This window comes from Aplidium turbinatum, chromosome 2 (genome assembly GCF_918807975.1).
Source record: "Aplidium turbinatum chromosome 2, kaAplTurb1.1, whole genome shotgun sequence".
NCBI classification, from domain to species: domain Eukaryota; kingdom Metazoa; phylum Chordata; class Ascidiacea; order Aplousobranchia; family Polyclinidae; genus Aplidium; species Aplidium turbinatum.
Window position 1 is genome coordinate 47,059,163 of NC_137473.1, and position 22,813 is coordinate 47,081,975.

The 22,813-nt window shown below is 36.9% G+C and overlaps 2 protein-coding genes across 3 annotated transcripts; one reads left to right on the top strand and one right to left on the bottom strand.

The window, feature by feature from the left end:
- Positions 1-837: 837 nt before the first annotated feature.
- Positions 838-16,045, top strand: LOC145764599 (RUN domain-containing protein 1-like). Its single transcript, XM_082576229.1, has 13 exons — positions 838-974; positions 1,482-1,615; positions 1,881-2,006; positions 2,305-2,418; positions 2,752-2,907; positions 4,781-4,883; positions 6,062-6,180; positions 7,153-7,267; positions 9,285-9,409; positions 10,396-10,540; positions 11,874-12,018; positions 12,384-12,469; positions 13,086-16,045. The coding sequence occupies exons 1-13, from the start codon at positions 914-916 to the stop codon at positions 13,307-13,309; spliced, it is 1,653 nt and encodes a 550-aa protein (XP_082432355.1). The 5' UTR covers positions 838-913; the 3' UTR covers positions 13,310-16,045.
- A 1,067-nt stretch (positions 16,046-17,112) lies between these two features.
- On the bottom strand, positions 17,113-22,538 carry LOC145764786 (tomoregulin-2-like). 2 transcript variants are annotated; one of them, XM_082576460.1, is made up of 6 exons: positions 22,410-22,538; positions 21,050-21,199; positions 20,514-20,675; positions 20,060-20,150; positions 19,386-19,580; positions 17,113-18,530 (listed from the first exon to the last, which is right to left on the bottom strand). In XM_082576460.1, exons 1-6 carry the CDS (start codon positions 22,414-22,416, stop codon positions 18,371-18,373), a joined length of 765 nt encoding a protein of 254 aa, XP_082432586.1. In that variant the 5' UTR covers positions 22,417-22,538; the 3' UTR covers positions 17,113-18,370. The 2 variants fall into 2 exon arrangements, with proteins under 2 accessions (XP_082432586.1, XP_082432587.1); XM_082576461.1 differs by having other exon boundaries at positions 18,404-18,530; positions 19,496-19,580.
- Positions 22,539-22,813: the final 275 nt, after the last annotated feature.

The window sequence follows — 22,813 nt, forward strand, 5'->3', positions numbered from 1 at the left end:
ATGTAAGTGGATTGCAGGGCTCACATGCCGATCCTACAACAGAAGTAGGCCTACCGTTGGCCTAACTATTGGCTGATTATAAGAAAAAATGATGACGTTCAGTTTGTTTTTATTTCTGACCATCACAACAAAAAACAATATATGCCAAGCATAGCAGAGATCTAGAAAAAAGATGGAAGCGACAAAACGCGGACGTCATAACGTGCATGATACCAAAGCAGCACAAACAGTTTAAAATGGGGCATGGTCGCAACACCTCAGAACGTAAAGTAACGCAAGAGCCTACTATTCTACAGTAAACCCTTCACAACCATCTGGCTCGCGAGACCTCACAATGTGGCTTGCGTTGGTCAGGTTTTTTTTTATATATTTTGTGAAAAAATTTTCAGAAAATAGCCTGTTAGTCAAAATTTTAAGGTTGGTGGAATGACAGTCAGGCTATCTACAAAGCAAAAGCACTGGTGAAATAGGCTACTAAAGCTGCAACCTGGAATTTTTAAAACAGCGCTATAGTGGAAAATTATTTGGGGGATCTGGCAACGCTAGATTGTTTTGTTGGAAATGTATTTGATTTAGCTTAGCCTTAGCCCTGAGACTTCGGGGACAGGTTGCAATGTTGACGATTTTAATACCAATTTCGAGAAATTTGGCGTTTTTTGGATGCGTTTGACAGGTTATTTTTGGTTTGGCATTTTGAAAATTCTTTTCACTATTCTAGTCACTTCAGATGGTGTCCACACAAGTATTGAACGTCTTTTTTATCCTTAAAACACTGTGTAAGTATTCCTAATTATTATTAATAACCCATCTTTAATTTAAAACTTTATTTTAAAGGTTGTAGGTTATATCAGTTTAATGTAAGATCTTGAAATACAGTACATGTAGCTTTATAAAAGTTCATGAAGTGATTGAAATGGAAAGCAAATCGTCAGAAGATGAAATACCACCACAACAAGAAAGATGGCCACCGCTAGGTTTGTAGTACATGCGGCAAAATCAGAGATTTCTCCCTAAATGGAATGCTACTTAAAATAATAATTTCAAAATAAAATCAAGTTATTTAGCCTTTAATTAGATTCATATGTCTTAGCAATTAAAATCTTTCAATCGTTAAAAATTTATTCTCTTACAAAATTTTTGAGACGTGTGTACAGCAATTGTTGTTTTGGTAATTTTAGGTTGGAAAGGGAAGGGAATTGTTAAAAATGTTAGGCTACCAGTTGTGTTAGGTTAGGCTAATTTGTTAGGCTACCAGATTAAGCTTAGTTGCAACAAATTACAATGAAAGTTTTTACCTCAGTGTAAACTTTTTTAAATCTTTTTTTATCAACCCACAACAATTTAATCCATAATTATCTTAGAAGCATTTTTATGAGATAGAAGTATAGAAGCTTATTTACTTGAGTTATGACATTTTTTGCATATATATTAATTTTTAAAAGTGTCCAGATTTGTTGATGTGCAATATTTCATTTTTTAAGGTGCATCAGCTCCTTCGAATCTGCCAGTCATGGTAGAGCCTAAGAGCCTGGAGGTGAATCGAGTGGAACAACTGGAATTTGAAAAGGAACAGCTCAACTCCTCGTTGTTTGCCTTAACAACTCGTTTTGCTCAGGTAACTGAATTTGAGCTGAATTTTGTTAAGTTTAGTAGCCTATAATGTTACAACTTGCAACATGACATTTTTAAGCATTAAATGTTAGAAAATATTGTCATGTCATTAAAATCATTTCCTCATCCTTTTTATTTTTTGTATTTGTTTCAACTAGCAACTAAAGATTAATTATTTATTTCTACTGCAGACTGCAGTTCATTTCATTACACTGAAGCATTTTACATTACATTGAAAATATTATACTGAAACACTTTACATTCTTCAGATTCAGTTCCGGCTTCACCAAATCACTGAAGCAAATGCAGAAGACAAAGAGGAATTATTGAAGGAATTGGAAGACTTTGCTTATCGCGGTTGTGTTGACCAACAAGTGGTTGCAGAAACTAAAAAGGTTTGTCAATCCTTGCCCATTTTCATGAAGTTTACTCTTCAAAGTCGGTCACATCCATAAGCGGATCAATTTTCAATTTTTTATTGTTCTGTAAGTTGCAGAATATGTCCAAGGTCATGAAGCAATGCAAATGAAATATTTTATTTTTGCTGCATCTCATTGCTCATTCAATGCTGTTGAGTGTCTTTTCATTTGATTATGAGGTTTGAAATGGGAGATTGTAGTTGTAGCCTTTAGCTTAAACCAAGATTGCATCATACTTCTGGTAACAACAACATCCATTTGCTATACTTTTCAGAATGTGGAACAAAACAATGGAGAGATACCAGAAAATCTAAAGGAAAAACATGAAGTGATTATCAATGAATTAAAAGCCCAGCTGAACGATCTTGAGTCTTTTGCATTTAAACAAGTGTGTATCAGTTATATTTTACAAATGCAGTAATTCTAGTTTGTTAACCCAGGGATACCAAATGAAGTTTGTGATTGCCCAGGAGGTGCTCTTAAATGTAACGTTGCCACTAATTTTTTTATTTGCATATGCAGTATTTTGTTGGGGTTAAGAATAAATTTTCTCATTGTTTTCCTGTTTTGAACTTGTGTTGTATTCTTTGCAATGATACCAGATGCATGCTTTTATGAAAAAGATGGCTCATTGTCGTTTGTATGAAGTAAAAGATTTGTGGCCAGCTGACTGGAAGATGGCTATTGATGATGAATGAACATCTGTTTCTTTGGTTGATAGGGAGCTGGTAACGTTCCTCAGTCGATCCAGCTTGAGAAGCAGCAAGCTTTGATTGATCAACTAGCTCAGAGACTCAACCTTAACGTTGACGATGAGGAACTGGCTAACACTTCTGTTGATGACCTTAAAAGCAAAGTAGACCAAGCTGTGGCTGAGGTAAGGCGAAATGCATTTTAGTTATGACAATGTTTGACCTTATCCATTTGGGTGTATTTTTCGGGTCTGCTACTATTCGGTGAGTCCGATTCGGTGCGTTCCTAACCCCTAACCGTAAAACCGCAATGATAATTAGGCTAACGGTACCTGATAATTTTTTAAAAAAAATTGAAAAAATCCCCCGTTAAGGGATCGGACTCACCGAAACGGGCCATGCCGGTATTTTTCCACCAATGAGAATTAAGGTGAAGCCCATTATCACCTACACATTGCTTCATGAAAGCACTTCCCGATAAGAACTAGAAGTAGTGATGCGATCTTGCATTCAGCATGGAAGATATACTTCATTATCCGTTCATTCCAATGTGAACTGCATAGCTGAGAGGGGTGAGAGCGTCTGGTCGTCACTTAAAAGGATGTCGGTTCGACACTCACCGAGAGCATATGATAATTTCTTGTCAAGACACCCACTGATATGATTGAAAGTAGGCTTGAAGATTGACTCCCTTCTCTTTCCATCCATCTGATCCAAATTGTCTCCGCCAGGTATAAAATAAACCAAACATAACCCGATCTTCTTCAGGAAACTAGCTCAAACTACGGTAGGCTACATGTCTAATATAGGAATGACATTACACACCATATAACGTAAACAACGAATAAGCGAACTCAAAATTTGAAATAGAATGAGCAATATTTCAGTTTCATAAATTAATTGACAGCAATAGGAATATTGATTCAAATGTCGTTATGGCTTTTTGTTCAATCGTTGAAAAATTAATCTCGCATTGAAGAATCTTGAGCATTGGAAAGTGAAGCCAAAACAATGTATTAAAATATTCAATCCAATTTAAAAGTTAATCTAATAGGTAGCCTTACAGCTTAAATTTGATGCGTTTTTGGTCATTTGAGTAACGATTGCAGACGTTTGCGATACTGAAGTCAGGCACCTGCAAATTAGGTCTGCAGATATAATTCAGAAAGATCACTATTGTATCTAAATCGAGGCCAACTTGTGCTTAGTTTTCATTTCACGGTTTTTTTGTTTTTTTTTGAATTTAAGTTTGTTTATCAAGTTTGAAAATAGTTTGTTGTTGCCATGATTTTGCACTTGCATAAGGTTGTGTGAGGTTAACAAATTTACTTTTTCCCTGGCTTTATTTAGCTCCAGTTGACTTTAGCATTACACTACAAATGAAAACAAGCGATTAAAATGTAAACGCATAATCCTTTGTCACTATCGTAAAATCTAGTAAATGTCACTTGAAGCATCAACCATATAATTTGTAGATGTCATAAAATACGAAAATGTTGCCTTGACATGTTAATGAAGTCACACATAAAAGCTTATTTTCCATTGCTTTGTAGAACCAAACATTTTTAACTGTCAATTACGGTATTACAATTTGTTAGCCCATTCAAAGAGCTTTTCGGCCAAAGCTAATACATGGCTATTTATAACCTATTAAAGGTCAGCCATGAGGTATTGTGACTTTGTAGACTCCCGGTATCTGTAATTGCATGCTGCCCAATGATGTTAACAACGCCATGTGTTTTCATACCTCCACCAGCCTGTGTTCTAGGTGGGCAATGGCGTACATCACCATGGTGTCTCGTATGCGTATTTCCTGTGTCAAAATTTATTAATTATTGTAGCAGACTGCAGTTTTGCATGCAACGATGTGTCCTTCGCGTAGGGTTTTCCGAGTGCAACCTAATTTGATACTTACACTTGTTTTCTTGCTTTGAGAACAGCATCACGCATTCCGTGTTGTACTGTATACCCCATGCCCACAAGACAAGGTCGGCGTGTTGTGTTGCTTCTGAAATCAAGGTCGTTTGGGTTAATTTTTTGACATTTTGTGCACTGCAGATTGTCAATCCTGGAAAAATGAAAGAAAAGCTAGTCGATCATTTGCAAACGCAAATACAAGACCTTGAAAGATTTGTTGAATTCCTACAAGTTGAATCGGAAGGTGCGTTCAATACAGCTTAAACTGCACACATAATCGATCTTACAAGTAAAAAATATCAACCAGATTCAGAAACTTAAGTTTGTATCTTAAATGAAGGATCCTTGTACATATTACTTTCCGTCCTCAATAGCATCGAGGAACCCAAACAGAGGTTGAGAGATATCAGCTCCTGTGTCTTCAATTAAGTTTACAGACCCGGCTTATTTTATTTAATTGCTATTTTTAGTCGTTCTGTTGTATCATAAGTGATCCTTGTGTGACTTTTCTTTCTCAATTATCACATCTATAAACTGAAACAGAGGTTAAGAGACAACAGCGTCTACTTTCATATCCGATATAATCTTGACGTTCTTTTTGTAGCCAGGCGTTAAAATAAAGTTCTTTTTTAGCTTTCAAAACTCAAATTTCAAAACAAAACTTTTAAAAAAATCGCCGTTTTATAAATATATTTTCAGCACCAAAACGAGTGAAGTTAAATCCTATCTATCTTAAAAGGTTAAGAGGTCGTCTAACTAAAGTGAAAATAGTTTCTATCTCCGGCTTTTTGTTTGATCAATATTATTACTCGGTTCATCGATTGAACTTTTCCGGGAGACAAAGTTTAATATCTTGTCTTGAGGAGGTTCCGTGAATCCATATGCAACAGTGCATTAGTTATTCCTGACATACTTTCTACACTTCCTCAATGTGTAGAATTGAGGAAGTGCATTAGTTATGTGACTGATTTTCAGTGGCAATGGGAAATGTATTCTTATGGGTATCACTACAATATTATTGATCGCGGTTAACGTCGGCAGTCGACACCTGTCACATGTGTGACGTCACGGTGACATAATAAATCGATTTTTTTTTTCACTGACGACCTACTACGCGTTTTTCAGTAAATTTCAACGGCATTGTATTATTTTGACAATCTGGACAAGATTTAAACATCAATTTTGATGCCTGGAGATGTGAAAATACTGAAGTTAATATTTAATTTCTTGCTTTGATGCTACATTCCTTCGGGTCACTTTGGACGTTTTTTATGTTCAAACATACTTGATGTATTGAAAGTGGTGGCGAAATCAGCCAATGTCCTGGCTTCGTGAAGTTACTGTCTATTCATTTTGCAGTAACTCAACGTAAACGGACGTTAGATTATCGCAAAAATGATAAATTCTTGACTTTCATTCCAGGTGACGGCATCAAATCATCAGGGTCAGTCCCGAACCTCTCAACATCCCCATCCAATTACAAACAGCAAGAACAAAAACACACCCTTAACCTCATCCACAGAGCTATGACCATCATACAGGTACCATGACGCGTTATTGCATGGCAAATTAGATCTGTAGATAGCAAAATGACTGAAGCCCTACTTTAGTTCCCTCCTAGTAATATCTTCAAAGAAAACTTCTTTTAAATTATCTTGGTTATGTCAAAGTCAGTTGCTTTGCAGCTTGATACCCAAAAAACATTATTCCGAAAGCTTTAACGTTTCAATAGAAAAAGAGCATTTTCAATATTTTAATCGCGAAAGTTTTTCACCCTGCTCTTGATATTATTGCAACATGGGATCGTGCGGCAGTGATTCTAGTCAAATTGACACAATAGACTTAGAGGCATTACGCTTTTGGTGACCACTTTTCGTCATCGCTACTGACGCAAGTGTTTTGTCAACCGAAAGTTTTTGCGTTTTGACAATGTGTTGTTTACGTTGTATCATTGTAAAATCGTCAATATTTTTGCAACTTGTCCTTCCCGTACGCAAGTGCTGTACTTGTGTTTATTCCAATTGTGATCGATGAATCAAAATTATTTCAAGTGTTTATCAACAAGTGGTATCATTGAACATCCTTTTGAACTTTTACAAATCCTGTTTTGCAATGCTGTGATAACAAGCCGAACGGGAAATCCGTCTTTTTACGTTGATTCAACGTCCGCAGACGTTGAATCAATGTAAAAAGGACAGGTTTGCATATTTAGAAGATATGTGTTGTTCTCAGAGCTGTAAACCAATAATATAAACAACTGAAACGTCGCGGCCTGTAGGTTGCTTTTAAATTTCATCTCAAAGCCACTTCCTCAATCCTCATCTTTACGATTCGCTTTATTCATGGCCACTGGCCAGGTGTTTTCTGCTACCTCAAATCAAATATGTTTTTGGACTGCGCAAAAAGCGTTTTAAAACGCAGCCAATCTAGACATTTTTAACAACATCCATGGCTGTTTTTGTATAGCCCGTCTTGCAATGAAAACCCACAAATGTAGTATTTTTTCTTTACAGATGTTCTCGGTAACTCACTTTGCTTGCGGGAGCAAAATGGCCGCAGAGGAAACGATCCTTGTCGACACCAAGACGTTGATCGACGCACTCAAGAGGGCAGTGATCCGCGTCAGGTGTGTGCTCAAACTTGGTCAGCAAATCAGTCCTTTTTTACATTGAAACGTCAAATCAATGTAAAAAAGGACTGATTTGCTGCTTATGTATATGAACAGTTTATTTTTTTTTCAAAATGTAACATCGAAAATACTTTGCAAGTGCGCCAAATAGACATTGTTGACTGTAATTTTCACCTGAGCGCAAAACCACTCTGTGTTAATTTACTTGGTTGTTCTCAGGGCAAAAACCAACGGAATTTTCCATAGACGTCTGAAGCACAGTTACCGTTTGATTGTTAAGCTTGCATAGTAATGCACACATTTTTGTGCGAGTAGCTTTTCACTGCATAGTATATATTGTGTCAATGTCAGTTTGGTTTAAGATTTTTGCTGACGTGTAGCAAAGCAATGCTTGTGATACGTATATATATCTCTGATACAAATGATACATTGTCTGATGCGTGCCAACTGCCAAGTGTGTGATATTAAAGTTTTTTTTGTAAAAATGGTGTTTTTTTACAATTTAACCAGCTGCACCGACGAGCGTGTCAGTTGTTCCATACAGCTGCAGCTGGATGTTTCACACACGATGTTGAATTACCACAGTTTGCAGTCTGTGTTGTAGCTTATTAAACAAAATAAATTCAGTAGGAAAGATGCCCTTCAGCGAATAACTGCTTGTTGAGCTTAGGGTTTCGTTATTTTATTTGATGTGCCTCGTGAATTTTGGCTTCAAATTCTGATTGCCAGTTTCGAATTATCTCAAACAAATCTCATGTAAAATGGACGTCACAACAAATACTGCAGTCATATATATAAACAAAATAAGTATCTGATCCACGAGTATCTCTTCTCACAGCCATCTGGCCCTTTGTCAAAATGCTTGATGACCCTTGGATCGGCATAAAGAAATACTACCTTGTGAAATTGCTGTCAAGATTCGTGCTTCCACAAGCATTCTTGGCCTTATGCTACTGGCAATTGCTCTACATGCAAATGGTTCTACGTCACTTTAGTTTTGCTTTTCTTTTGAGCGAAACTGCCCTGAAAGGAATGCGTCTTACGTCTCGCTAGAACGGACAGCGCCGATTCATGGACTATTTTAGTCGCTAATCAAGTATCGGATTTGTTGTGCTTGCCAGATAGAGAAGCAATTTTTTTACATTAATTCAACATTTAAAAAAAACGTTTTTAAACGTCGAATCAAATAAGAAAGGACAAAATGGCTGTTTGGATTTACTCAAAACGCTTTGTACGTCACTAAACCTACTTCGAAAAAGTATCGTGTTTTTATTTGACATGCTTCACAAAGGAATTCAACCCATGTTGGTATTTTTCTTCCTTCGGAATTAAGAATGTCTATCGCCACCACTGTGTGAATAACCGCAACGTTGTTTGCTAAGACGTGGCCTATCATACGCGCTCTGTTGTCTAAGCAAACACGTTCTACGTTTATGGAACTGCGAGCGCAAGCAACGTCATTTTCTTAAGCCTTGTCCTTACTCCGATTGTTTGAAACGAAAGTTTACTGACACCCAGTCAGCAAATCAGTGTTTTTTTACATAGATTTATTGTCTGCAGTCGTCAGAAGGCTTCCAAACCGCACATAAACCACTCCATTGTGAACTTTTACAAGCAATTAAAGACTACGGAATCTTCTTTTCATAAAAACGTTTCTTCTTAAAGCGTGCTTTAACTAGTTCTGAGCTAAACTCTGTAATTGTCATATAACCGTAAAGTTGTTTTCTAAATGTCATAAATTTTTATGGGAATGAAGACAAGGTGTTCTCAGCTCAGTGAGTTTACTTTTTCTTGACACGAGCTGTAGTGTACACTGTACAGTGTACAGCGTTCGAACATTTGAGATGACAGCTGGAAAACCACTTTTGTCGTTTTTGTTGTTCGTAAATGCAGCATAAAATAACTATATTGGATTCACTTAGACGTTTCAATCCAAACCTTAAAACATAACGTATGCCTGTAAAGTGTGATCACATAAGTTTCAGAATATTGCACAGCAGCTTATGGTTTTCAGAGCTTTGGTGGCCAAACGTCTACGTGTTTGTGACGGCGAATCAGATTCTGACACGTCATCGTATACGGATGATGATGAAAAGAGCGATCATTCAGGAGAAATATCGGTTGCCGACGAATTAACGCAGGTTTGGATTTGTACGTTATAAACCGACTAGATACACAGCACTCTAACATTAACACGGTATGGATGATAACGATGGACCTCCAACCCCCGTTTACAGTGTATTCCACTACACCTCTGTTGCCACAGACACAGATGTTGACCTTCTGTAGAGTTTGTGGAGAGTCGTCAGCAACACTACATATTATTCTGTTGTCGCATTACTTGTCGTTAGTTTAATGACCTTTTGTTATCCTTCATGAAAAGGTGATGTACGGTACCGTACTTGTTGCCGGGGTAGCAATAACACTGTTAAAACTTAAGTCATTTTTTGTGTCGTCCCATTTACCTTCCAGGATTTTTGTTTCGTATCGTTTGTCTTTCGTTAGCATTTCATCGTTCTCGTTTCACCAAGTATTCAGCGCGAGGGTGGTAGGATGGTATTGTTGTCATTACCACTTTTTAAAATCGAAGATATCATGCTGCACTGATGAAAGAATCAACGTAATTCATCTCAGATCTTTGGCCAAGGGATGAACAATTGACACTTTTATAACAAGTTGACAAGCTCCAAGTTATAAAAATGTCACATTACAATCCTTAGAAAACCTCCCTGTGACCCCTTGGGGATCGGGGCTCCCAGTTTGAGAGCCACTGCTTTAGCCAGTAGCGTTCACTGAAGCGTGAACGTCGCTATAATAACATCTGGGCTGGAAGCCAAACGCTAGGCCTCATCTTAGCAGCTAATAGGATTGCCATTATTGGCGGTTTTAACGCGAATTTTGAGCCAACCGATGTTCGATTCCCATCGAGAACACGCGCCTTTGTCACGTGACTCATGGGCATACTTAATGACGTGCTTAAAGGTCGACATGAAGATGGGCTTCCTTTTTTTGTTTTGCTTCCTCGCATGATTTTGCCTTGCCACAACATTGAAACTCGCTAAAAGCAAATTTCTGAAGAGTCTGTTTGAAGGTGACATTTTTCGTCAGTCATTTTTGCTTTCCGCAGGCTGTTCGACAAGATGTCTGCCTGGCCTTGCAAGATATCCTCGGTACAGGTTTGGTTCACGACGCCAACGGCAAATCAGCCTCAGCGCTCACTGCTCCAATATCATGCCTCATACCACGCACTATGACTTCATCCAACGCATCGGGTGGGTTGACTTCGCGCGTTTTTTTTTTTTGTTTTTTTTGTGTGCTACGATTTTGACTTCCGCTCGAAGAGTTTTAAACATTACATTTTGCAAATAATTTTGTTGAATATTGTAGTTATATTCACGTAGTTTCAATGTAAACCATGCTTTTTCAGTTTAGTACATGCATGCGTGCCTACACTGTGACTGGTTATTTGCAATTCTAAAGTTTTAATACTTTAGTAGTACAAAAATGGTGATAACTTTATTTCGTTTTTTCATGTATTATTGTTTAGGACGCGCTACAGTAAATATAGCTTGTGGAAAAATGTATTTGATAAAGTTGCTTAATGGGTTTTGTGGCTTCACCAAAAATAGGCTAATTGACGAATGAATTAATGAGAAACTTGCCTCACATACAGATGTTAACGTGTTTTCTTCATGAATGCAATCTTTGCTAAACTACACGCATGAAAAAGTAACGTTTATACCAGCAAGACATGGCTTGATGGTTTGAAGTGGTATAGCGTGCACTTAAAATTAAACTTCGCAGCTGCGTTTACGTCCTGTTGGAAAACTAGCAAACTGACCGATTTTAGAGTCACCTATGGTTCAAAAATTGCCAAAGTTCTGTCAATCTTTGACAGGTCGTCTTTGAAAAGAAAGCATAAATGTTGCCTTATGCCTTGACAAAAGATGTTACCGTAACGGTTTTTCGTTAATATTTACAAAAATACGTTCGATTGGTGCTGGTAAAAAGGACGTTAGATTATAATATTTACACTGCATTTTGTTAATAAAGTTATTGAAGTCAAATGTCCCATATTTTCAAGCAAAAAACTAAATGGTTCGTTCATGCTGCCTCACTCATGTCTGTTCTGTAAACTATACCACTACACGTAAATTCAATCTTTGTCGATGCTGATTCAACGTAAAAAGACAGGTTTTGGTCGGCTCGGTTAAGCAATACATCCTACTTTCGGACTTCCGAATGAGTCAGGCTGGCTAAAACACAGCGGTGTTTTGTGTATTGTTGGTTCATCATAAGCGTTTGTCTGAAGCCTACAGCTTTTTCAACTAACGGTTATATGAAAACGCCAAAAAGATACCGTTGTTTAAAAGCACTGTAGTTTAATGACGAACGAACTAGCTGGAACAGTCGCTGTTTTGTATTCTTGATCATCTACAGCGTCATGAGCACCATTTGCAAACCAACCCAGGCAGCAAACCATGTCATTTTTACAACGTCTGCAGACTTTAAACCAATGTAAAAATGACGGATTTTGCTGTCTGGGAAGTAGTAAAATAGGAGCTGAGTTCTTTAATCATAATCACCCTCTCATTTCACTTACAGACGCCATGCATCCCTGGGAGTTCATACTCGAGTACTACGAACTAAAGCACGGGCCAGCGCTGGCTAAGAACCCCACGCGGATGTTGACGCGCGCTTTCAATTTAGAAGATTTAGTTTCTTCTGGCGACGACTCCCATTCGCAAAAGTGAGTGATGTGCATCGAACGCTTCGCAACATCATTACAACGATGCTTGGGCAATTGATTTTACAGAAAAATGTTCTCAGACGCTTACAAGAAACTAAGAGGATGCTATTATGTTCCAATACCCATGTTAGGTACCCCCAGTCTAGTCGAAACTGCTTTTTGATTGCTTACCCCAAAACCACCTTCTGCAAACTAGCAACCGTCTATGATTGCGTCGGATTTGCGCATAAAATACGACAAGTGTGATCACTTAATGTTTTAGACAGTAAATTCCGCCATTTTTACATTTGCAATGCAAAAATGGCGGATTTTGCTGCCTGGGCTGTTCGGTTCAACAACAAACCAAATTTTTCATCTACTTCCAGCACCAAAGCGTCCTTACTGGAAGCGATCCATCTTGTTGTGAATGATCACAATCCACTGAAACGTAGCTACGACGCAATGTTCAAAGGTAAGTTTAGATTGCTCCAATATAAATTGTGAATGCATGTGTTGCGTATCGGGATGGACCGTTTCGGTGAGTCCGATCCCTATTCGGTGATTTTTTCAATTTTTTTTTTTAAATTATTGGGTACCGTAGTCTAATTATCATTGCCGTTTTAGGGTTAGGGGTTAGAAGTTAGGAACTCACCGAATCGGACTCACCGAATAGTTGCAGACCCGTTGCGTATGCCGCACACGTTGACACATTTGTCTTGTCAAATAATCGTAAGCTGAAACGCAGGAACTTTGTCAGGATTCTTACACCAAGTGCTGGGATAGAGGGAAATACATCGCATTTCCTGAAGCAATTTTTCCATCATTCTTTGTATTCTTCTCTCGTTTTGTATTATAATGGCGTCAACCATGCGCCAACAAACGTTATAATCAAATACCTGTGCTTTAATATATCGGTTATGCACGGAGCTGCAGATAGTTGCAGTTCAGGTAGGTTTACTATACAATGCTTTGATTTATGTGTTATTTTTGAGTGCTGAGCAAAAAGCGTTTTCATTCATCTTACGCCATTTTAACGCGAGTTGTGATAATTGAACCAGCTCTCTATCTTCAAACCACTTTTTTTACAGCTTTTGTGTGTCTTGGCTTGAACGCCGGTCGCCTCTCCCGCTGGGTCAGGCTGCTCTTCCGTGTTCCCACCCTGGTGTCGAACCACTACACCGACTCGAGCTACGTGGCCAGGACAGGGGTGGAAGGTGTCGTCACCGTACTCTCGAAACTCGATTCGATTCATTTTCACCTTCCGGTAGACGTCGCTGTCCGACCGTTTAAAAACATCAGAGACGCGTTTTAGCGCGGGCAGATCTTTGAGCGATTGTAAAATCTTTGGTAAAACTTTAAAAAGATTTATTTCCAAACACAGAATCTGAGATTAGTTTTTAAAAAGAACGCATCTTGGTCTTGCAGTGGATTGGGCGTGATAGAAGAGAAAGACCTAAAGGTGATGAGTAGAGCTGACTTGCATGTACTTCCGAGAAATAAGTATCCCGAAAATCGCTAAAAGCTGCTCCACACTCAACAAAAAAACAAAAAATCACAATAAACAACAAACTTTAAGTCAAATTTGATTGGAAAGTTAAAATTTAAAATATTCTCCAAAAGGCATAGAAAATCTACTGTGGAACCAACGAGACATCTGAGGCTAGGAAGCGATGCTACCCAACAGTCGTCGTGCTAGTGGAGAGCGTTAGTCTTAAAAAAAAACTGGCTACCCAAGTCGCAGAATGTCGTCAGTTTATAGACAAACGCTTTCAAAGATTCGGTTTGCTCATGAAATCATGTTTGCTCATGAAATCATGTTTGCTCATGAAATCATGTTTGTTCATGAAATCATGTTTGTTCATGAAACTAATGACAGCGAAAAGTGGTCTTTGATGGTGTTTTTCCCAGCTGAAAAATTCAACTTGGTTTGATATCAATCGCTTCTCTGCCCAACTAATTTTAAATCGACCAAACACTTTTCAAGCTACGATTTTCAATTGTTTTCTGGATCTCTCTGTCCGTACAATTTCCTCAAAGTAAAAACCTTAAAATCAGATCCTATCAGTGAGTTTTCTTCTCGGCTTCATAAAGATTGTGCATTAAAGTTGTCACATGAAAATAATGCTTTCGTTTACCGTTACAAACATACGTTGTAGATTATTGAATTGCTGTTCTCATTAATATGTTGTACCAACTACTACTACTACACAACATCACATTTACGTCAAAATAGCGTAAAAACGCGTTCTTTTGACATTTTAACTGACATTATCGCTTGGTTGCTTTCAAGATTTTCAATTTGCACTTTTTCTATGTTGTAATCATAGACAACAAAATCCGTCTTTTTTACATTGACTCAACGTCAACAGACGTTGAATCAATGTAAAAATGACGGATTTTGTTATGTGGGATGGATGCGAAACGTCAAATTTAATTTTAACTTCTGGTAACGATGAATTCACGTATAAGTACGTGATTTAACGCAACGACAACTGGTTTTCGATCCAGTTACCAAAATCCGTATTTTTTAAATTTCATTCAACAAAAAAGACGGATTTTGATAGCCAGTTTTCCGCTTTTTAAATGCACAAGAAAAAAAATATGATTTTTTATTCCTCGTTCTCACAGTCAGTGAAGTTCAATCCGTCGGTTTTGTTTAAGTTAACAAACTGTTTCCGAAAACTAAATAACAGGGTTTTTCTCAGTTTCGATAATTATAGTTTTTACCTGATTTTTTATCAGAAAATTCATTATTATTTCATTGTTGTTTAAACGAAAACAAGTCCTTGTTAGTGCTTTAGCTGCCACTTTTGCTTGTCGCTGAAACGTATTGAACAGATTCTCGTGCACATTGATTCGACTTAAAATAGACGCATTTTTAACTAACAAACCCCTTCAACTTTGCACTGATCGGATATGGTCCATCGTTCAGCTCCAACTCAACCAACATTTTGGGATTGAACTCATCTTCGAAAAAATTGTAGAAGTTTTGTTTTGATCAATTTTCTGATTTGTAGAATATTTATTGGGGGCCAACCTATTGTTTTGACCCCTCTGATTATCCTAGGGTTGTAAATCGTCACAAAATTACTATGTATGTAGATTTGAGGTAGCCGGTGAAGGGTTTTGCCAATGCAATGCATTTTAGAATTGCTTTTATTATTTGTAGTATCGGTGTATGTGTAAAAGTATTTGTTTGTAGCCCTCCACTTCCATACAGCCAATCTGCTATCTGGGCCTTTCTTTGCCCCTACAAACGTCAAGCGAATGTAACTTTCACCAATTCTGTGCATACTTGTCCACAACCCCTCGGTCTGAAAATCAGTCTATTTTACATTGATTCAATGTTTGTAGACGCTGAATCAATGTAAAATGGACTAATTTTGCTAACTGATCCGAAAAAGGTAGATCTCCACTTATCTTTGCTTTGCACATTCAATTGACTTGTCCCGACACGAATGAACGTTGTTGTGAAATGTTGAAATCGTTCTTTTGTATCCGAAATGGAGAACGTCAAGAAAGTTGTTCCAAAGATCGAAACATTTCAAAGTTTGCTATTTGGAAAAGTCGATGTAAAAATAATATTTAACAATGCTCGATAACATAAAAATATTATGTTTAAAAGTTAACTGCTTCTGTGCAATGCTTTTGAAATATATATATCTACGTGTATTATTTGCCTGTTTGTAATTAATAGCGATAAGTTTATGGGTGATAACAAATTCCGAATATACCAGAAACAGCTTTCTTGTTTCTGGTCTGTGCAATATTTTTCTTGGCTTTGTGAATTTCATTTGTATCATTGTGTGACCTACGAAAATAAATGGCCTAGACACCGTGCACAAGCCTTTAGTTCTGAAGGTGTCTAGTCACTGTCTAGTGTCTAGGCCATCTATTCTTGTAGGCAACGTATCATTGCTTTGCAATGTAGTTAGCATTGCAACGTTCAGTTCATGTCTTGGTGTCCTTTTTGTTGTTCAGTTTTTGCGTGAAGTGAAAAGACGTTTTAATGTGTTTCAAATTCATTTTCCAATATTAAAATCTGTTGTTTGCCTCACCAGTGTCTTGTATTTGAAAACTCACAGCAACCATGGCTACCCAGAGATACGTCCTGATTAGTCACATTCTGCAGAATGTTCCAGATTTTGCCAACTTGTGGTAACTGTTTGAATGAACTTTTCTAAAAATTCTATTTCAACGTCTTCTTCACTGCCTTCCCCTGGTGACAAAATAGGTTTTAAAATCAAATGTTGCAGCAACAAAGGCAATCATGCCGCAACCAATTTGTAGGTGGATGTCTTTCGTCACCTCGGTGGACCAGCAGTTAACAAAAGTTATCTTTTTACATCGTTTCAACGTCGCCAGACGGCGCAGTTTCTTCTGACCCAACTTTCGAACGGAAAAAGAAATGATTTTGTTTCTTGGGACCTTAAAATCATGCATCCCCGGTTCAAATTCCGATTCGGTCATAAACGCCAACACCTAAACGTCCGCCTCGTTAGCTCAGTGGTTAAGCGCCCGACTGAAATCACGCGGCGCTGGTTCGGCTCTCGGGTTGCTCGCTTTAGCAACGCATTTCGAGGACTGCTCTCCATTCAGCGGCACAAAGTGGATGGAATAATTTCCCGGCAACAACAATTCAATTGAAAAGCTTCAATCTGCCAGTCTCGGTAATCGGCTATGCGTCAAAAGCCCCTACAAGTATGCGAAACTACCAGGAATAACCTATCAAGGCTTTCTTAGTCCGAGGATAAAGATTCCAAATCAACCAACTTTTAAGTGACTCCAAAGTTAAAAGTAATCTATCAAGTAAATTCTATTAATAGTAGTAAAACGCAGGCTATTACATCTAGATACAGCTAAGGTTACTTTTTGTTGACTCAGAGCAATGGTACACTACTGACACTCGGTATTTTGAGATATTCCTGGCCCGAAAAGTAACCGTTATCAACGCTGCTGGTTGCGTTTTAATAATAATAATGTTAGTTTTTATATAGCGCTGTATCCATCGCAGAATGCGTTGCTCCTCAGCGCTTTACAAAGCAGACAGTGTCAACGCAGCCGTATAGAGGCGCAACTGAGTACATTATTACATGAAGCATTTGCTTAAGTGGGAATGATCATCACATAATAATTTATTAATAAATACCACATTGCAAACAAAAGTAAACATACACAGCAAAAAAATAAAGTATAAGTCAAAGAACTGCGACACAAATCACGAGTTGGTATAACGTAACTAACAAAGATCCTTTTTCGTGGTTGTCTTGACATGATAGGACAATTTCGCTAAACCGACATTGTTTCACAAAACAATTTCAGTTAGTCAAAGTAACGATGTCAATTTACCAATCTAGTTTCTTTAGGGAAAACTCAAGATCAAAAATTTCTTTACTTAAAATTCTGGCCTGTGTTTTTGTGACAAGTTTATTCAATAAGATTGTAATATTTTTAGCAGGCCTAATATTGCAACTTCTTTGCTTGTATGAAGCGCCTATGAAGATTTACGAAAACGGTTAATTGCATAGATGCATACACTACATACACACAACAGAGCAACATTTGGTCTCTGCAGACCACACATCGAGTTTACAAAACATTTTTTCTTATAATTTCAAACAATCTTGAAACTATTCATACAAATAGTTTTTGATTTAAATTCTTTCGCATTCAGCAGTAAATTAAAGATGCGAAAACGTTTGTCTTTTGAATAGATGAAAACAAAATAAATTGCATTGTAAATTATTACTGAAATAAGTTACACAATTATTGCAAGCAACACTTACAGAAAATGCAGCTGTTAGGTTACTTCAAAACAAAATGCAAAAGTTTCTGTTCTGACATCAAATATGGAATAAAACAAAATATCTTTAATTTTAGGTCAGCGTTCTTTTTATTTCAAAATATAAAGTTTAAAAATTGGTTTACAAAGTTATTTGTGCTAGCCAGTCAAAAATCACTTATTAAAATTTTCTTAAAACTTTTAATAGCAATATAGATAATAACTTAACATGCAAGCTTTAACTTTGTGTGGTCAATACAAACATTTTGAGGATTTGTGTTTAACAAGTGCGGGATATTTCACTTCACTAGCAAAGTTATTGATTCACAGTGTAAACAGATCGCTAAAAAATACAACATAATTTTAGAACACGCCGAAATTGCAAGACATAATAATACATCGGTATAAGAATGAAAATTTTGTTAATAAACCTTGAACAAAATAAATCTGAAATGTGAAACATGTATTTGCTAAAAAAGCTAAAAAAGTTACTATTTTTGCATTGTTTCAACGTCGCCAAATGTTCATACGCTATAAACCTAAAAATTTGTACCACACGGAAGTATATTACCATCGTGATTTCGGCCGTGGTTATTTTTCGTGTTTAACAACAAGACATTCTTTGTAATTGTTTCCAAACATATCTGAGTCAGTTTTCGAATCCTCCGTTTCCTTGTCCTTGCTTGAATCTTTCCATTCCTCTCTAGTTCTCAGGTTCCGATAAAGTTTTTTCATTTTTTTATTTTTAATTCTAAAAAAAGATAGAAAAATGTTCATCATCAGTCGCCATCTCCGCTTGCAACATATTGCAAAATGTTTCAACTCCAAAAATCATTACGTAGTCGTAGACTAACATGCAATCAAAGACAGACTGAAAATCTTGGCATGCTCTTCAGCCCATGCAAGTTTTGATTATTACACTGTACAGTAGGTTAGTTATAAAATAATGTGTCATTTGAAATCCATTTCAAATATAACGTGCGGTGAAGCAAATGAACGAAATCAAAATGCCTGTGGTGCACAACTTATAGCCTACCTACAACCCATCTTTCAAAAACGTAAAAATCAAAGACGTTTAGCCACGGGAGACTTGGGGATAATCACCCCCAAAATGTTATCCAGACCCACCCAAAAAACATGTTTTAATATTATTACAGCGTTTTAACACCATTGTAATTCGTGTTGCATGGCGTTTGCCCTTACTAACAATTGCTTTTGCCCCCTTAAAAAAGTTTGGAACTAGCTTACGCCACTGGTAAAAACCACTATTTTTGGGGGTTTTTGTTTATAGTTTATGAATTTAAAGCACGAAGATTGCTAAATCACATTATAATTTAATTGTTAATATTGAAATTTGATTGATCCTACTGGTGATTCAAAGCTCACCCAACAATTTTGATCGTCATCACTTTCAAGCTTGTGACATCAATTTGATATCATCAGAAAAAAATCTCGTATTGTGCAATGTGAATTGCTGGTGGAAAAAAATTGTAGCTTACTGACTCTTGTGAGTAGATGCCGTGGCGAGTGGGACAGGCGAGTCATATGTTGTGCACCACAGTTTCATAAAAGAACTGTTCAGAACATTTATGAACTGTTCATGCACCTGTGACAAATCGCTGATGTGACAACTGAGGACAACATTGCCGTCAGAACACACAAGAAAATGAGGGTTGCCATCTGCTGATGGCCTAGTTCTTTAGGAGCTTGACCCACCATAGATTGCGGGGTGATGAAAACATCATCATCGTCTGTGTCTTCTGCACTTTCGCATCTTGATCCTCCATACCCTTCTGGACATCTGGAGATGAAAACAAAGTTTTCAGATTTATCGAGATGACTTTTTCAAATTTGTAAAACAACAGAAATCATTCGGATTGTTCTCAAACGTTTCAGCTGCAAAAGGCCGTGTTGAAGGTGTTCTCAACAAAGGATAAATTAATCTCCTGGGCCTCAATTAATTACATCTACCAAGTGATTATATTTACTGAAAAAGGACGAAGAGATTGTGTTACTGTAAACACGCCGCCAATCCGAAAGGTATAAGGGAAAAATCATACCTTTAAAAATAGGCTACAAAAAGGCAGTTCACTGAAATCGGTTATTAGGCTACGATGAAAAATTTAAAAAAAAATGACATTCTTTGCTGGCCTTGTGATAAGGTCAATTGTTGTTTTAAAAGTGCTCATTGCTGATATTCAGAGGTTATTCTCAGTTCCAGCCTTTTTATGAACTCAGCAACTTAACTTTACAAACAACAAGATGACAATCCTGACTTACAAGCAAAATGGTAGTGGATCTTTCGCGCAAACTCCAAAGTTTACACAGTGATTTCTTTTCAATTCACAGGAAGCGAAGTCATGTTTTGCACCTAAACATATATTACTACGTTTGAAAATTGTTTCTTAAGTCTTTTATTAATTTATTTTGTTTTGATTTTATCAATAACATGTAAAATAACTAAACCTTTACTGACAGCAACGGGGTGCTAAGAAAATAGAAAATCAATTTTAAAGCACAAAAAATTAAAATAAACTATTTTATATACACATTAGTTTTTTGAATACATTTTGCTTGTAGGTAACTTTTTCGTAAGATTCACAAATGCACTAACTACTCATCAATACGAAACGTTCTTTGATTTCTGTCGCAACTGCTTGACAACCACAACAGAACGAGTGCATTTCGGACTTGTGTGAAAGCAGACAATGACATACACAGGACACACGCTTACCGCTTATCAAAGACACGAATGGGTGCAGGTCGTGATTGGCACACCGGCCGTGCTTCCCCACCCATTGAACTTTTACTTCTGTTTGACGTTCGCATGACGTCATCATGACGTAACAAAAATTGAGGTAATAATTTCCGTCGTCCCCGCAAAGAACGATAAGACCTGAGAAATGTGAAAAGATTTGAAACAAGATGTTTTTCAAACTATTTATGAAATCCTGATTTTTACTATATTTCATCAACGTCATCGGCCATGCCTGAGTAAGGCGTCGGCTACCCTGAGTCTCCACAACGATCGATTGTCCATAGTTTTTATTAAGTTTTCAAAATTTTGGTTTGTCCATGTTGAAAGATTTTTGAAGATTTCCAAACATGGACGCCCCCGGTGCCTTTGACCAGAAAGTCGCCCCATGATTGCCGAGTGTTCAATTTACCGGTATTTAAAAAAATATATAGCTTACTGCAGCTTACAGTAGATTTAAACAAAACAAAAAAAATGATAAAAGTATACTTGAAGAATTATGTTTTGCAGCCTACCTGCTTTAGAACAATCTTTGTTGCAGACACAAAATCCTTCCATGCATTCGCCTTGGAATTTGCAGTCATCGTTGCTTTCACACCGACTGGCGTTGCACATGCCAGCGAAAGTCATTGTAAATAGGAAGATTATCATCGATATGTGTGAAGCTAAAGAAAAATAGCGTATTAGAATTAAATACTCCCTGACACTCAAATAAAAGAAGATATATCAACTTTATAACTGTTAGCGTCTAACAATAACCAAATGATACCAATCTTCAAAAAATTCTATAAGTTATAACCTAGAAAGCTACATAGCCCAGCTAAAAGATGTTTTAAACGCAGATTGGAAAATCCTTCTTTGTTGTTGTGTTTAACATTTTTCTTGTATGTATTTGTAAGCAAAAACGCCCTTTCAAGACGTCAAGTTATCATTCTAGCCAGGTCGTGTGTTCAGTTGTGGTACATTATTGCCCCCGGGTTAATATTGAGTACAGTTTATAATAATCCAGCAACACATGCATTCTTAATGTGAACAATGAATCAGCTTAAACCGCTGTTGAACCGATGGCTAAAAAATTTATTGTCGTTTTTAAAGAAAATACGGCATTAGTGCCCATGTAAAAAAAATTATGCAATAGCTAACTACAGTAGTCATCTGATACAATTTACACAAGAAAACTATGTAAGGGCATCTCCTATTTTGCTCCCAGCTATTTACAATGATTGAAATAATGATTTGAATGTCTTGGTATAGTGAAGTGTCGAGCCTTTCAATCATGTAAGAGCAAATACCTCTTTTTAAGTTTAATTCAAAAATGCCCTAAGCGTAGTTCTATTGTTTCTTTAAACTTTCTCTAATGAGTTTAGTAATGAGACAAATTAGCATTAGCAGTCATTAAGTCAACACACATTTGCAGTAAGTGGGCATAAAGAACATATATGACACGTTATACGACATTGAGAGGTCAATTTAAGAATCAGATTTCTACGAATTATTTTGCTGAAATCCTCTTTTGCCCGTGCAGTTTTACTTCAAAGTTGTACTGTTACTAAAATGTTAAATCTTGACATTTCAAAATCAAAACCATTACATTGAAATCTTGATTCAACGTGATGAATCAGGGAAAATTACACAATAGAAAGCCTTCTTGAATATTTTGTTCATGCAGTCAGTTCTGAGATATGATGTGATAATTTTGTGGCATTGCGATGAGAAAACCGATCGTTTCATGGTTTTATAACGATGAAACACGTAAGTATACTTTTGTGAATGGAAACGTAACTGCGAAAGAAGCAGAAGAACACAAAGCGCTCGTAGTAGAAATAACAAACAATTAATAAACATTTTCTGAGATCACTAAACTTATTGGCTTACCGTTCATGTTTGACTTGAGGTTTAAATTAGCAACAGCAACAATTACAATTTTAAAGACTTTTTATTTGTCTGAAAAAAAAGATTGGTTTAGCATGCATTTGCGTTAATAAACAGCAACAATAGGCAGATGCATTGGTGCAACGTTTTCCTATACCGCGTAAGTAATGAGCTGAAATCGCAAGTATCTCAATACCTTGATGCGCTATGTGCGTTCACAAAGTTTTGTAAAAATGACTTTATTGTGTTTGGGGAAAATAGTAGAGACTCATCGCTAACACTTTTGTTAGCAGTTATTATGTTGTTTGGTATTAGCACGAGAAATGTCGACTACCCTTTCAAACTGGTTGTGAAAAATGAATAATAACTTGACGAAAATTGCTACGACCAAAAGTTATCGTCAAAAA